This window comes from Mytilus californianus, unplaced genomic scaffold (genome assembly GCF_021869535.1).
Source record: "Mytilus californianus isolate M0D057914Y unplaced genomic scaffold, xbMytCali1.0.p SCAF_7, whole genome shotgun sequence".
Lineage (NCBI taxonomy): Eukaryota > Metazoa > Mollusca > Bivalvia > Mytilida > Mytilidae > Mytilus > Mytilus californianus.
In genome coordinates this window covers 8,725,432-8,742,889 of record NW_026262723.1, presented here as the reverse complement: position 1 = coordinate 8,742,889, position 17,458 = coordinate 8,725,432, and the positions used below count along the sequence as shown (strand labels likewise).

Here is a 17,458-nt window from a genome sequence, read left to right as displayed (position 1 = left end):
ATTGGTTGACTTTTAATTTTTTTTTCAGATTTGATAATTATTCTGCAAATGTTATGGTAGATGGTAAGCCAATTAATTTAGGATTATGGGATACAGCTGGACAGGAAGATTATGACAGGTTACGTCCCTTGTCATATCCACAAACTGTAAGTTTGACCATTGTCCCAAATGATTCTAGATTGGAAATGGACATTCTGATGTGATTTCAAAAAGATAAACTAATAGTACATGTACATGTATGTACAAATTAAAAAACTGAAAGGCAGCTGGATAGCAAAAGGTTAAACGATTCAAAAAGGGCAATTAGCAGCTCTATGAATAAAGTAGATTCTAAAGGACTCATTGAAATTGGACATTGGTAATTATCAATGTTGAAAAAAAAATAATTTGACCTTGATGAGAACAAATATTACCAGATATGTCAGCCTTAGGATTCACAGTTTTAAGAAACAGCAACCTAGCAACACACTGAAACTAAATTAAATAAAAAAGAAATATATCAACTTACTTTCATTTCAATGGGCTAAGATGTGAATACATTTAAACAAGTTACAACACCACCAAATTTCTTAATAGAAAAAAATTTATTAAGACATAACAAATGAGATACTACTCAGCACAAGCATATATCAACAAATGGTCATGTGATGGGTTAAACTAGTTTAATGAATTTTTAAACCATCAATCTTTTTGATAAAGTGCAAACTAAGCAGCACATTGAGGAACTCTTTTACTTTGTCCAGATTCTAGAGAGAAAGAGATATCATGATCACTGGCCATGGGCTTAAAATGAAAACTCATAGTCTGACCACTTTTATTTTTGCCCATTTTAGAAAAAATATACCACCTCAGTGCACAATTATGTACCATTATTACACATATAAAATTAAGGAGATATGGTATGATTGCCACAAGAGACCAAATGACACAGAAATGAACAAATATAGGTCACCCGTATGGCCTTCAACAATGAGTAAAACACATACTGAACAGTCAGCTATATAACGCCTCGAAATGACAAATGTAAAACAATTCAAACGAGAAAACTAACGACCTGATTTATGTACAAAATAATGAACGAAAAACAAATATGATATACAGCAACAAACACCAACCAACCACTGAATTACAGGCTCCTGACTTATTTATTTTATAATATATATGAATAATTAACAAATTACTTTATTTTTCAGGATGTGTTCCTTATATGTTTCTCTCTGATAAGTCCAGCCAGTTTTGAAAATGTTAGAGCAAAGGTAAGGATTTGTTGTGTAGATTATCAGTGTGGTGTACAACTACAAAATTTAGTCTATTTACTAAATGGATATACATAGAAAAAAATGGTATCAAACCACATGACAAGGTATATTTTTACCAACAGTATTTTGTGATCCCCTTGAAAAAGTAACTTCCTCCCATCATGTCACAGATGTATAAAAGGACTTCCAACAGTTCTTAAGATTTTTGTCAATCTTTGACAAGGAAAAAACATTTTTTAGATGTTTTATATGTCATGTATGTAATCTTAAAGTTGCACTGAAGGTCATCATGGTTACTGCTTTTAAGTTTATTTGTACGAAAATAAAGTACATACTGTAAACTGACTAATTTTCAAGAGCAGTTTATTTCTGTGTTTTTAGCGAGTAGAAAATTACGCAAATATTAATCGTTGTGAAAATGAAAAACTTGGGTGTCTCCTATATACATATAAATGCATTAAAAAACAGAAAATTGTTAAAATAAATCACTGTTTCTTTGAAATGTTCTACCACATGTCTGCTGAACTACTCCATAAAACATGTATAAGGTTATCAGTATCACATCATAAAAAGCTTTAGCTGCTCTTTTGTCAAATTTTATGTGCATTTTCTTGTATTTACATTTTATTGTGCTATTTAAATGAAAAAGTATAATTTATCCAAATTAATGCATTGTAATACCAGCAGCCAATTTAAAAAAAAAAAAGGAGAGTTAAACGGGAATAAGCATGATATCTTTCCTGGAATTAAGCGAATCGCGTCATTTGAAACGAAAAATTTCAAGAATACATGTAAAAAGGTAACTTTTTATTTCAAATTCTCGCCAAAACATACTGCCTAATTTTGGGAAAGATTTGCTTACTGCTTGTTCACAGAAAATCATTTAAAACACATTTTAAAATGCTTCAATTAACATGCAATTGCTTCAATTTTTATATGGAAATAACATTAAAGGAATGATTTAAAAGTAAGGTTATGATTTCATTGCACATGGAAAATGTTTCAAAATAAATGTTATCAGGTATGCACATAATCCAAATTTAGCCAAAAACACAAACAGGAAACAGAATATCAAAATCTGCAAGGGTAGGAATAGATCTCCAGCATCCAAATACTTAGGGAAAACTTTTTATGTTAACTATAATTGGAAGTAAATCAGCTGGTTGATGAAAAATAAGTTAACTTTATAACATGTTTAACATTTCTGGGGGAGAGTTGTCTTATTGGCAATTATACCACATTTTCTTATTTTAAGTTGTCTTAATTTACAAAGACTAATAAAACAAGCTTCACAAGCCTTTTACAGGTGTTTCATCCCATTTTCTACAAGCTTTTACATGAATTATAAAAAAAACATTACTGGTAACCAATAGCAAATTATTACATTAATGCTGAAAATCATTCATAACTTTTCTAAATGTATGGAAACCAGTTATTCTTAAGGTAACATGTAATGATTTTAAATAGATGGCATTTAATATATAATGTTTAAGGTAACCACAAAAAACTTAACCATACCACTTTGATTATCTATTAAGACTTTTTTCTTAAAAGGAAATCAGATAAAATATCACTAATCATGCTAATGTAGAATATGCTGCTTTTAGACGCAAATCAGAAAATCCTGTAATGGTGTCATTGTTAGACAAATTAGGTTTATAGTTATCAATGTGTTGTCTTTTTTATAATATATATTGGGAGATTTTCCATTGGTGTCTAGTTAGCACTATGTGAGTTGTAGACATTTTGTAGCAAAATTAACCTAATGCAAACATTGCAGTGCACAAGACTCCAAAATACAGCTCATAAAATAACTATTCATGACTGAAAACAACAACAGTGTCATAAAACTAATGTCTTTCTTTCATTTTTGAGATCTCTTAGAGCTATTCCATTAAAATGTATGTGAGAGGGTAGGAAGGGTAGTTTAATTATTGAATGTGGGTCATGTGTCTTTTTTCTGTATGCGTCTATTACCATTATGCAAAATTATCTAAAAAATGGTTCTTGGTTGTAGGGATATTTTGAAAGTCCCTTCCTACCCTCCCACATTTCTCCCACAATATTTCTTTGTATTTCTTATGTAGAATTAAACTATCACATTCACTGATGCTGTTTATGACTTTTTCAAAACTATCACCACACAAAAACTTTTTGAACATAAAGCTAAATATTCAAAAGTTTATATTATTTTGAAATAAGTTACTGTCATGACTGGATTTGTGACCATTTGTTTGGAACTAATTTTCGTGGACTTCATGAGTATAAGATACCCCAAAACTTAAATGTTCAACAAATGTTGCAATACGCTTGTATGCAGAAATCAAATATTGTCGACAATACAATTTTTCTTCAATCCACAAAAATTGGTACCACCAAAAACATGTGAATCCACAGTATAAAGAAACTTAAATGGATGGGAGAGCTTTTATTAAATTTTGTTTTAAATAGAATAGTATTTCAAAAAAAATCAACTGAACAAAAGTAAGTTGATAACAAAATAATGTTGTTTGTGAAATATGTAAAATAAATAAAATTCTTTATTATCAAAAGTATTATTTGTGCTTCAATTGTTGTAGTTTGCACCCAGGTGTTATATAGCTCACATGGTCATATTTTATTGCTAGTTTATGTTCATTCCTTTTATCTTTTGCAGTGGTATCCAGAAGTTAGTCATCATTGTCCAAACACACCAATTATATTGGTAGGCACAAAACTAGATCTGAGGGAAGACAAAGAAACAGTAGAGAAATTGAGAGAGAAGAAACTGTCGCCAATCACATACCCCCAGGGACTGGCCATGGCAAAAGAAATCAACGCAGTCAAATATTTAGAATGTTCAGCTTTGACACAGAAGGGTCTGAAAACAGTGTTTGATGAAGCTATCCGAGCTGTGCTGTGCCCTAAACCCAAACCAAAGAAAAAGAAGTGCAAAGTCCTATAATAGAGGAACTTAATAGATTTTTATGTGTTTTTGGGGAGGATGTTTTTGTTATTAAATATAGTACAGTAAACTCTCATTTATTAATAGACATAATATGTGATATTGAAGAAAGTATTGGTGTGTGTCGTGGTACGTAGGCTGAACGTTAAATATGTTTGTTTTTACACAAGAAGTTTGTGTCTTAAAACTACACTAAAGTTGGTTTACCTTGATCAATATAATCATGATAATTGAGACCAAGTTTTTGATAAAATTTTATTTCCTTACTTTAGGAAAAGCAAAATTTGCTTTATTATTTTATGGAGAATTAAATACAACGGTTGTTAAGCTGCATAGTTATTTTTTTTGTTTTTAATATGTTTAAAAGTTTAAACCCAATTTTCGTTCAGAATCTAAAAAGGAAATTAATGTTGTAAATAGAAGTTATTGGTTTTGTCTAGAAAAAATTTTGAGGGGATTTAATCAAATAATCTTTTTTTTTTTGTTATACATGTATATCATAAACGTTATATTATTATTATGGAAACAAACATATTTGCATGCTATGCCTTTAATACCAGGAAGCCTTTAAATCAAGAATTAGAAGTGCAGAAGTATATCATAATGCACCTTGAATACTGAAACACTTCTTGGATATTTTGAGGCATTGTTTAAAACTTTTTTAATAGATAAAATACCAAGTTATTTTTGCACAATGAACAAGATGATTCGTATTGCACAGTTTAATATTTCAAATTATTTTTATATTTTCTATGTTAGAAGGAATATCTACACATTTCTGGTACAATACATGGACGTTGCAAAAGTATTGTTATTATTTTGATTTTTATTTTATGACTAGATCTAAGGAATTTTGGGACATTTAGTGCTATTTTGTTTGATGAACTTTTTTATAGGATTAAAACTCATTTCATTCATAAATAATATTTAGCATTCTGGTTCAATGAATTAAAACAAAATCTTTTTAACAAATAAAACGTTTTGGTTTTATGTTCATATTTCAAACTAATGTGAAATCATTATTATTATACTGTGGATAAACTTTTTTTCATGGTTACCAATCTTCGTGGATATTTGATTTCGTGGTTTTGTAGAAGTCTGCATACAAGTCTAGAAAAACATTTAAATGTGTGGTTCACCCTACAAAATCAAAGACAATTGATATCCCACTATTAATAGTGAATCCACAGTTTTTATTTTTGGCAATTTCAGAAAATTCACTTTCACATCTGATCCTGAGTCGAACATATGATAAGATGTGTTCATAATTGAAATTGAATCCAATTGTCATTAAATGCTCTTATCATTTGAAAACATAACATATAACAGGCTATTATTTGAACTTGGAATTATTTTCAATTATGGAATTTGCATAATTTCTTGTGCTTGAAATTTTTAATAAATTCCATGTTTATTTGGTATAATAATGTTTTGAGCAGTGCATAACACTTCTCATACAATGTATTTTGTATAGATAGTGTTGTGCGCGGCACAGTACATTCTATTGAAAATGTACTATCTTCTTTGTAATAGAAAGTGTTGTGCGCAGCACAGAACATTAAAGTCCAAATAAACATGGAATTTATTAAAAATTTCAAAAACAAGAAATTATGCAAATTCCATAATTAAAAATAATTCCAAGTTTAAATAATAGCCTGTTATATGTTAAATATAAGGGCTATTTTAATGGAAAAGCTCTCTTCACGACTGTACTTTCTGTGTAAGATTTTATCTGCTTTGTTGGCTTTAGTGTTGCTTCTTATTAAAGCTAGAAAATTTTATTTTTAATTTTTCTCAAAGGATAATTTGTGAATTTGTTATATTTTTTATCATAAGAAGTTTATTGTTCTGTTTTTGAAAATGATCCTTTGTATCATGTGTATGTACATTGTACATGATTATAATATAGATAATGTACATAGACTGAACATATGTTATATATCTATAAAATTGTACAGAGATATTTTTTCTTAACTATTACATTTCAGAGACTGTAGAAATGTGACATTGTTTCATATTTAGTGTGGACAAAACATATTTGTATGTGAAAACTATAATAAATACCTAAAAATTAATTGGTACATTTGAATTATTTCTTAGAAATACACAGTTTTCTCTCATTTATATAGTGGGAAATATATTAGAAGCATTACTTGTTTTCTGTAAGGAAATTGATGTAAAGTTTCTAAATGACAAAAAAATAATAAAGTTGATTGACTCAACTTGCAGTTATGAAGGTACACATTTATTAAACTTATTAAAACCACTATAAATTGTCTTGCACTTTTTTTAATTTTGTTACACATGTAGTTTTAGGAGATATTGAATCTTTAAAATACAAGTATACTGAATTGTTTTACAAGTGTTTGAATATTTGTATTTCCTTTTTGTAACATTATTGTATGGCTAATCATGATAGATTTGTTCTTAGACAATTAAATTCACTTGTTGATTTTTCAAAGCTTGCTGAACAATACATTTGTAGTTATATTTTCGTGTTTTCATAATGTACTTATAATCATCGAAATTTAAGGATCACTGTGGATCATAACAGTTGTTCTATCTACTTTCATATATTTCTTCACCCAGCCTTCAGATCATCTTCATTCTTAAAAGGTCACTAAGGGAGGTCACTATGGTCAAAAGGGATAAAATGATTGGTTTAGAATTGTGGTAGATAATGTTGAGCAGATAGTTTCAGCAACTAAAAAGATGTTAGAAAATATGATTTTATTTTGTAAATTTGTATTTGCTGTCTGGATTTAATGTTTCTCAAAAGGAGGCTGACGTATATATTACAACTTGGAATCTCAGGTATGCTTCTCTTTTGCAACAAGTTTTTAAAGAGAATTGAGAAGTATTTTAAAACTTAAGCATTAAGTTATATTAGAGATTCTAAAAGTAATGGTGGAAAGTAACAACACTGTATTAGTCACCTTATTAATATACATGTTTTTATATTTCTATGTATGTGTGTAGATCTAATTAGAAACCGTAGAGTTTAAGATAGGGATAAGTCAAAGGCCTTGTTTGAAATGTGTTCTTTTTTGTTACATTAAATTGAGATAATGGTGCCAAGTTTTTTATCTAGCTATGCATGGAATATAATAAATACGTGTTTACATGACTGCTTGGCTGTAACAGGGGAAATATGATCTTCTAAACTCTTATAAAAGAAAAGAAATATTTAGAAATTTTATATATCAGACAAGAGATTTATACATCTGTTCCTTCTAGATTTCTGCGTTTTATTCTGATGACATTTCTGTGGCGTACTCATGATTTTGTCAAAATGGTGGATGCGACTTATTTAATCATCCTTATTATCTGGGAGGTATTTCTTTGATGCAATACATGGTATGTTTTTTAAACCTACTTGTGGTACTTAAAACAAAGAGAAAATTCATCTCATTAAAAGTTTGAATAGAATGAAAATTAGAGAAATATTTGAAGTTTTACTTTTCACTGTAGATCCTCAGTGCAGCAAACCAGTTCTCCCTTTGAAAGGGAACCGTATGAAATATAATTTTAGGGTCAATTCAGTTTTCAAAGCATGATTGTTGCTCTAGAATAAGAACTGTAAATCTACAAAAACCTTTGTAAGGCTAGTGTATGAGTAACTTATAACTTTGTAATTGTTATCATTAGAGAGTTGGTTATTCTGTAACTGAAGTCCACACACCTTATAAAAGTTATGATGTTCACTTCATGTATTTTGATGTTTTCATTTGATGTGAATATATATAACAAATGTATATGTTCATATAGGCTTCATTTAATGATCAATAAAATATTAATATAATTTATTTTTGTTTTGTTTTGTTGTCTTTTTATAATTCAGTAGACATAGATATCTATTCTTGTTTTGTGTTAAAAGTTTGCTTTCCATTGACATTAATCAAATATAATTGAGTATCATTTATATTGCTGTGGATTTGTTTACTTTTGTGGGTACCGATTTTCATGGATTGAGGAAAAAATGCATTTTTGTGGATATTTAATTTTGTGGTGTTGTCAATGTCCGACTGTAAGCCTATAGAAAATTTTATTTTGTTGAGGATTAAATTCTTGGTACACTGTTACCATGAAATCCACGAAAATTGGTATCCCATGAATAATAATGAATCCACCGTATGTTGCTTGAATTGTGAAATGATTCTGTTGCATTCTAAACCAATTAGAGCTATTTGAGGTTTCGTAGAAACCAAAGCCTAAGATAAAACATTTCATGCTACTCAGAAATGACTATATTAAATTTAACTGTCTTTTTATACGCCCGTCTGGTATACAAATGTCCGGCGTCCACATGTTGCACTGTAACTTGAGAACAACTTATCCAAATTTCATGAAACTTAACATAGTTGTTTCTTATGATGGTCAAACGATCTGTATACTTTTTGGTGAAAATAAGATTAAAACGTTGTGAGTTACGGGACTTTGTATCTAAAACAGGGGGATTTTTTTTCACATGTCGCGCCATATCTCAAAAACGATTTATGATTATTGCTTAAAACTTTACAAACTTCTTAGTTATATTAATCTTAAGATCTGTATACTTTTTGGTGATGATTCAAAATTTTATTTTAGAGTTATTGAGCTTTTTGTAAAAAAAAAGGGGGGGTTTCACATGTCGCGCCGTATCTTAAAAACGATTTATGATTATTGCTTAAAACTTTACACACTTCTTAATTATATTAATTTAAAGATCTGTATACGTTCTGGTGATGATTCAAAATTTTATTTTAGAGTTATTGATTTTTTTATAAAAAAAGGGGGGTTTTCACATGTCGTGCCGTATCTCAGAAACGTTTTATGATTATTGCATAAAACATCACACACAAGACAATGTGCGTATCATGCGCTCGTGGCGCAGTTGTTTATTTAAATCAATACTTAAAGTAAACTACTGTCAAGATAAACAGTACTTAAAATGTTTTTCATTTGAGGCATTGGATATCTTCTTTTGAACATCCACTCCATATCCTTCATTTTCCAACTTTAGTGGATTGTATTTGTTGAAAACAAAGTCTTTGCAAGGGACCAAAAAGTAAAGCCCTCAAAAATGTTTCATCACACATTTAAATCTGATTTTATTGTACAGTTTTTGTGCCAAGAAATGAGGGGTTTATTTTCTTAAATCATTGCACACAAAAAATAAAATGCATTTTAAATTTTGAAAATACACATTCACATACAAATATTGTATATCATGTCATGATTATAGATTTTAAATTGTTTATTTTCAATTTGGAAATAATATTCTTGTACCATTGAGGGAATATGAAACTTTATAACAAACATAATTGAATTGTTTCATATTTTTATACGACCGCAAAAAAATTTTGTGGTCGTATATTGGTATGTCGTTGTCGTCCGGTGTCGTCGTCGTCGTCCGAAGACACATTGGTTTTCGCACTCTAACTTAAGTTTAAGTGAATGGATCTTTTTGAAATTTGACCATAAGGTTAAATACCACAAAAGATAGGTTGGGATTGATTTTGGGGGTTATGGTACCAACAGTTAAGGAAAAAGGGGCCAAAAATAAGCATTTTCTAGTTTCCAGACAATAACTGTGGAACGGTGTATGGATCTCTCTGAAATTATACTACAAGTTTCCATACCACAAAGGGATGGTTAGGATTTGCTTTGGGGGGTTATGGCTCAAACCGTTTAGGAATTAGGGGCAAAAAAGGGGGAAAAACAAGGTTGTCCTGGTTAATGGACAAATACTTTAGTACAAAACATAATTTAAAGCAGTGTAAGGGAGATAAATCAAATACATCATTGAAATTATCTCCCTTACACTGCTTTTAAATTATGTATAAAGTAATGGTTATTGAACAATAAAGGTAATTTAATACAGTGTAAGGGAGGTAATCCAAATACAACGTTTTGGTTACTTCCCTTACACTGCTTTTAAATTATGTTTAAAGAAATGCATATTTATAAAGGAAGACCAGTAAAAATATCTGCAAATGTTGCATCTTTTTTTTTTTACAAAAAAATCCATATGAAAGATTTGACACTATATTTTTAATTCTATTATAAAATAGATTAAGTTAGCACTATGGTAAATTTAAATGGGTAATTATGGTTGCCAACTCCATTGGAAATTTGAATTGAGATTATGACCATATCTTGAGGGAAAGAATTTTTTGGGGGAAAAAAGGGGGGGGGGGATAAAAAGAAATTGTGGGAGGTCAATTTTTTCTCATTTCAGATTTCAGAAATTAAAAAGAATTATTCTTCAAATATTTTTTTTTTTTCAAATTTCAAATATTGAAAAATTTCAAGAAGTAATCTTTAATTGCACAGTATGGCGCATTAGATTTGTAAAATCTTTGATCACATTTATTTATTTGTTATGCCGAATCTAACAGTGTATTTAGATTTTTAATTTTGGGTCCAGTTTTCAAATTGGTCTACATTAAGGTCCAAAGGGTCCAAAATTAAACTTTGTTTGATTTTAGCAAAAATTGAATATATGAGGTTCTTTGATATGCTGAATCTAAACATGTATTTAGATTTTTGATTTTTGGCCCAGTTTTCAAGTTGGTCCAAATTGGGGTCCAAAATTAAACTTTGTTTGATTTCAACAAAAATTGAATATATGGGGTTCTTTGATATGCTGAATCTAACCATGTATTTAGATTTTTTATTTGTGGACCCCGTTATCAAATTGGTTCATATTAAGGTCAAAAGGGTCCAAAATTAAACTTTGTTTGATTTCATCTAAAATTGAATTATTGGGGTTCTTTGATATGCCAAATCTAACCGTGTATTTAGATTTTTAATTTTGGGTCCTGTTTTTTAAATTGGTCTACATTAAGGTCCAAAGGGTCCAAAATTAAACTAAGTTTGATTTTAACAAAAATTGAATTCTTGGGGTTCTTTGATATGCTGAATCTAAACATGTGTTTAGATTTTTGATTATGGGCCCAGTTTTCAAGTTGGTCCAAGATAGGGTCCAGTATTTAAACTTTGTTTGATTTCAACAAAAATTGAATATATGGGGTTCTTTGATATGCTGAATCTAAACATGTATTTAGATTTTTGATTATGGGCCCAGTTTTCAAGTTGGTCCAAATTGGGGTCCAAAATTAAACTTTGTTTGATTTCAACAAAAATTGAATATATGAGGTTCTTTGATATGCTGAATCTAACCATGTATTTAGATTTTTTATTTGTGGGCCCCGCTATCAAATTGGTTCACATTGAGGTCAAAAGGGTCCAAAATTAAACTTAGTTTGATTTCATCAAAAATTGAATTATTGGGGTTCTTTGATATGCCAAATCTAACCGTGTTTTTAGATTTTAAATTTGGGTCCCGTTTTTTAAATTGGTCTTCATTGAGGTCCAAAGGGTCCAAAATTAAACTTAGTTTGATTTTAACAAAAATTGAATTCTTGCGGTTCTTTGATATGCTGAATCTAAACATGTGTTTAGATTTTTGATTATGGGCCCAGTTTTCAAGTTGGTCCAAGTTGGGGTCCAAAATTAAACTTTTTTTGATTTCAACAAAAATTGAATATATGGGGTTCTTTGATATGCTGAATCTAACCATGAATTTAGATTTTTTATTTGTGGGCCCCGCTATCAAATTGGTTCATATTGAGGTCAAAAGGGTCCAAAATTAAACTTTGTTTGATTTCATCAAAAATTGAATTATTGGGGTTCTTTGATATTCCAAATCTAACCGTGTATTTAGATTTTTAATTTTAAGTCCCGTTTTTTAAATTGGTCTACATTAAGGTCCAAAGGGTCCAAAATTAAACTTAGTTTGATTTTAGCAAAAATTGAATTCTTGGGGTTCTTTACTGCTGAATCTAAACATGTGTTTAGATTTTTGATTATGGGCCCAGTTTTCAAGTTTGTCCAAGTTGGGGTCCAAAATTAAACTTTGTTTGATTTTAACAAAAATTGAATATATGGGGTTCTTTGATATGCTGAATCTAACCATGTATTTTGATTTTGGACATTGGACCATAATAGGTAAATTAAAAAAATTCAAGTTCTTAGACCACATTCTTTCTGTGTCAGAAACCTATGCTGTGTCAAATATTTAATAACAATCCAAATTCAGAGCTGTATCAAGCTTGAATGTTGTGTCCATACTTGCCCCAACTGTTCAGGGTTCGACCTCTGCGGTCGTATCAAGCTGCGCCCCAGCGAAGCATTTTATTTATGTTGGTCGGGGTTAAACTAGTTTGTTGGTGCCAAAACCTCCCCTAACCTGGGACAGTGGTGTAACAGTATAACATAAGAACAAACTATAAAAATCAGTCGAAAAGTGCTTAACTCATCAGATTGATACAAAGCAGAAAACCATGTAACAAAAACACAGATCGGACGTGGCAGGTTTTTTTCCTTTTTATTAAGTTTTATTTAAACATCAAAACCAATTTGTATTTTCCACATGGATTTCGATAAATTTACATAGTGATAGTATATGCCACATCGTCACAAATATGTACAAAGATGAAATAGTTCTTAGTATACAAAATTAGTACATTAAAAACAAACGCAATTAAAGCTGGTACTGTCAACTGATGCTCCACGAACGTTACATTTATTGACAATCTAATTAAAATTAAATCATCGCACTTGCTCCTCGTTGTTTATATGTCACGCCACGCGCGACATATAAACAACAAGGAGCAAGTGCGGAGATTTAATTTTAATTAGATTGATTTATTGAGAAAATATTTACATTTCAAGTGTTATTCTTGACCTTTGAAATTTTTACCAGAATATCAATTGGATTCTTCCTCTTTTCTATATATTTCATCTATATAAGTTTCAGTACAAACCAAAAAAAAAGGAAAATCAAGTTACAATTCCGGAACAAAATTTAAACAAATCTTCATTCTTAAGCAACAGTGACCTTGACCTTTAACATATTGACCCCAAAACCAATAGGTTTCTTCTCCTTCATTATATATCTTTAATCTATGAAGGTCTCGATCCATTCAAGCAAAGTAAACTCAAGTTATCATTCGATAAACATTTTTTCAACAAGCAAAACAAGTATTTTTTATCAACAATTACCTTCTCCTTTGACCTATTGGCCCAAAATCATGCAATAGACTTCTCCACAGGCACTTGTCTTTGAACAAAAAATCCAATATTCCTTAATATAATTTTTGTTTCAGAGACAAGTGCCTGTGGGCTTCTTCCATCTTCCATCTTCGCAAATTTCATTCCAATCGGGCAAGAAGTTCTCCAGTTGTCATCCGAATAGTAGTCATTTTGGACACACGGACGAAAACACAAACGGATTTATATAACTATATGCTCCATGATTGTTTTGGGGGTTGCAGATATTTTAAAACTCTGTCTTTACATACATGTAACCAGGGATTTTTAAGGTGATAACATTTCTCGTATATGTGTCGGTCCGGAATTACCTAAGTCGTTTGAAAAATTTTGCACTTACATCCTTTGCCTTTTTGAAATCGTTATTGTACGGGTACTATCAGTCAACTTAAATGTGAAATTTTTTAAACAAGTCTGTCTGTAAGCATGAGTTACAATTTTGATCATGGTACTTTTGAAATCTTTGAAAATGATTTTCAATCTAAAATTACCACAGTGAGATTGTATACCAGTTGGAAATCAAATTTGGGACCCTTGTATACATATGCAGTAAGGAACCAACCATTCATCTAATGTAGAGTGGGCATGCTTTTTATGCCCCGCCAGAGGCAACGGGGGCATTAAGTGTTACCCTTGACCGTCCGTTCGTCCCATTTTCGTTTCCGTACTCTAACATTAGTTTGCCTCATGCAAATTTTATGAAACTCATACAAAATGCTAAGAACCACAACACTCAGACAAGAGTTGAATTTAGATTGTGAGTCATTTACCGTTCTAGAGTTATGTCCCTTTTAACTTGGAAAATTGCCAAGCTTGAGCGGGGGCATTCGTGTCCTCAGATACAATCTGCTTTTATTTCTAGATGAATTCATTGATTTCAAGATTCTTCATTGAGTGATTGATTTTTGGTTGCTCAACGTTTAGAGGCAAATTTTTCTTGAGAAAATAAATTGTTTTAAGAGCGAAGTGAAAAAAATAGTTTAGTTCTATTGAAATTTAATATTAAAAATCCAAATAAGACATTATTGTTCTTGATTTAAAGTTGAAACGCCAGTGAACTATCAAGAACACTGGGCTATATGTCTAATAAACTATATAGATATAAGAAGATGTGGTATGAGTGCCAATGAGACAACTCTCCATCCAAGTCACAATTTGTAAAGGTAAACCATTATAGGTCAAAGACAAGTAATAGAGGGCGGTTCCACTTTACTTTATTCTTGTTTTTGTTTCAGTGGTATCCAGAAATCCTTCACCACTGTCCAGATACACCTATTATTCTTATTGGCACAAAGTTGGACCTGCGCGATGACAAAGAAATGTTGGAGTCGCTCAAAGCCAAGCATCTGTCGCCGATAACTGCACCACAAGGCATGGCACTGGCCAAGGATATTAAAGCAGTAAAGTATATGGAATGCTCTGCGATGACGATGAAAGGCCTGAAACCTATATTCGACGAGTCTATCCGAGCTGCTTTAAACCCACCACCTGCTCGTCTGAGAAAGAAAAAGAATTGCAGACTTATATGACATTTTTGTGTTTTATTCCTTATTGTTTTCATATTTAAGTGGTGATATCTTTTAGAATATTTTCCTTATCAACTGTTATTTTTCATCGAAAATATTTAATGTAATATTATTACCTTAAATGAGAGGACAAGATCTTTTCTTTTAAGTTGTTTTAGGCAGTTTTAAACTTTTGTTAACTGTTATTTCGAAAATAGACGTGCTGCTTACTGTTATTGACTAATTTACTGTTTTCAGCAAAATTAAAAAAAAATGTTAACCTGTTAATGGACCCCACCTTCCCCCTTAAATAATATTAAATATAAACGTTAAATAATTTGATAATTGATAACTGATTAAATAATACAGCTTTGTTTATCTTTTTGACTTGTGAAAATCGGGTTTTTGTTTCAGAAATTCCCTGATTTTCAAGTTATAACGAAAATAATGTGCGATTTGACAATTGACGAAACAGAAAAATTAAAAATACCGTTTTAATTGAGCAATGGTGGATCCAGTATTTGAAACATATGTGGATATAAACACAAGTATAAGTGACGAGAGTGTATTCAGTTTATAACATATATTTTTTTTCCATTCTCGTCTCGTACCTGTGGGTATGAACCACAGAGAGATACAAAATATGCCAATGAATTCGTGAGTAAAATGTTACTTTGCCATGTGCATTGAGGACAAATAACACAAGCTAAACTTACAATTCTCAGATTTTCTCTTTGGAATTAAAATTCAAGATGTCTTTGAGCTGAACATTTGAACATTCGTACAAATGAAACTGGATCATTATTTAATTTTGAGGATACTTGCTGGAACCACTACAATTTGAGAGGTTTTTTTTTAAAGATACGTACAGATCAGCTATGCATGTTTCTGAAATCGAGAGTCCCGGGAGTTGATCGGCTACATCTTCACTCTACCCGACTGTGAAAACCATTCTCAGTCAGGTAGCTTGAGATGGAGTATAATTATGAGGAGTTTACTTCCGCTTTTTAAACTATTTTTTTTTCTACTGGGGAGTAAAATGTGCTAAACTCCAGAATTAAAAAATAAATTATCAGAAAATTTCTGATATTATACTTTCTTTTTATCATCTTTCAGATCTTGAAAACTTCCATCTCGTATGTTGAAATAATGATTATGGTGTCACTAAATGTTGCATTAAAGGCATTAGTGAAATTTACAAATTGAGATGTTTATTAATTTAATTTATTTCACTATATATCACTTATAAAAAAAATTTTTGTATTATATATTATCTTTAACCATTATGTATTTATATTATCATATGGACATTAATAACTGTGTGTAAGCTTGTACCTCTTCAGTCAAATTGAAGAAAAAAAATCGTTTTTTCTCTAATTTTTTTTTGCACTTTTTGTTTTGATTATACATTTATATATATTATAATAATGACTAAAGGTTGTTCTGTTCTGAGTGTGGTTGATGACAATCCAGATTTTTTTTAAAAATTTTATATCAATAAAATCCTTGACTTTTGACCTTGTTTTTCTTTTTGATGATGGTATTGCGAGTTTTCTGTCAACTTATGGATTTTGAATACCCCCATGGTATCTTTTTCTTCTCTTAGGGAGCTACCATTTGATTTTTATCGGGGGGGGGGGGGGGAGGGGCTAGGATGAAATTTGAAAAAAATAGGCAGGACAGGAGTTTTGAGTAAAAAAAAAGGCAGGATGAGAAACTTGCCAAAAAAAAAGTCAGGATGACAATTTAGGTAAAAAAAAGTCAGGATAAACTTAAAAAAAAAAAGCAGGACCGAATAGAGTGAAAAATAAAAATGCAGGACAGAGATTACAACTAAAAAAAAAATGCAGGACAAAATTTTTCATCCTAGCATGTGCATGGAAATCGGTATTATACGATTGTCAAACCTGAATATAAAGTTCTCCTTGGGACTAGGAAAACACGACCTTATAAGAAAGGTGCCATTTAAATTGAGGTTCGGGCAACATGCATAAGTATTAATACAGCGAGACAACAAAATGATGACCTGACAAGTCATGTTTTGCTTTAAATGGTTGATCTTTATATCCAAGGTTTGACTGTGACTTCATGTAGAAGGCAAAGAATAAATATAAGGGAAGAAATGCTATTAATTCTGCCACTTATACAGAGTTTGGGGGTTATTTGAGTATCCCCGATCCTGAAGTTTCACTCGAAAACCAAGTTCTCATGTCATTTATGTATATGATTAAGAGTGCATATAACTTCATATACATCCAGTAGAAAATAACAGCTTCCCACAAAAAGTAAGTCACTCTGAACTATATTTTACGTTTCATTGAATTATCATGATTGTTTACTTTGAAGCCGCGGTTCACATGTGACTGTCATATGCCTTGGTGTGATAAAATGCATTTTTTGGAGAATATATAAAGCAGCCTTCCAAATAAATGAGTCATTCTGACATATTTTCACCGACTTAGAGTGGTTTTTTTTTTACCTCAAACTAGGCAACGTTTGGAGTGGGACATGTAAAAGGTCTATGCATTCATCATGTGTGGCTCAATAAGTATACCCCCTTAAATCAGCCTCAGAGCTAGGGTTGTTTAAAGTTTTATATGTAAGTGTTTAATAAAAAAAAAAGAATGTCACTTCATTAATTAATATCAGGTTTA

The 17,458-nt window shown here is 30.6% G+C and overlaps 1 protein-coding gene across 2 annotated transcripts in view; it reads left to right on the top strand.

Moving 5' to 3' along the window:
• The window catches only part of LOC127710008 (ras-related C3 botulinum toxin substrate 1), a 28,594-nt gene extending 12,273 nt beyond the window's left edge, over positions 1–16,321 (top strand). Inside the window, exons 3-5 of one of the 2 annotated variants that reach the window (XM_052215720.1) lie at positions 29–146; positions 1,194–1,256; positions 14,535–16,321. In XM_052215720.1, coding sequence (XP_052071680.1) covers positions 29–146; positions 1,194–1,256; positions 14,535–14,828 — 475 coding nt within the window. In that variant the 3' untranslated portion in view covers positions 14,829–16,321. Of the gene's footprint in view, positions 1–28; positions 147–1,193; positions 1,257–3,915; positions 5,522–14,534 lie in introns of those variants that run through there. The other variant, XM_052215721.1, reaches the window with a different exon arrangement.
• The last annotated feature ends 1,137 nt before the right edge of the window (positions 16,322–17,458 follow it).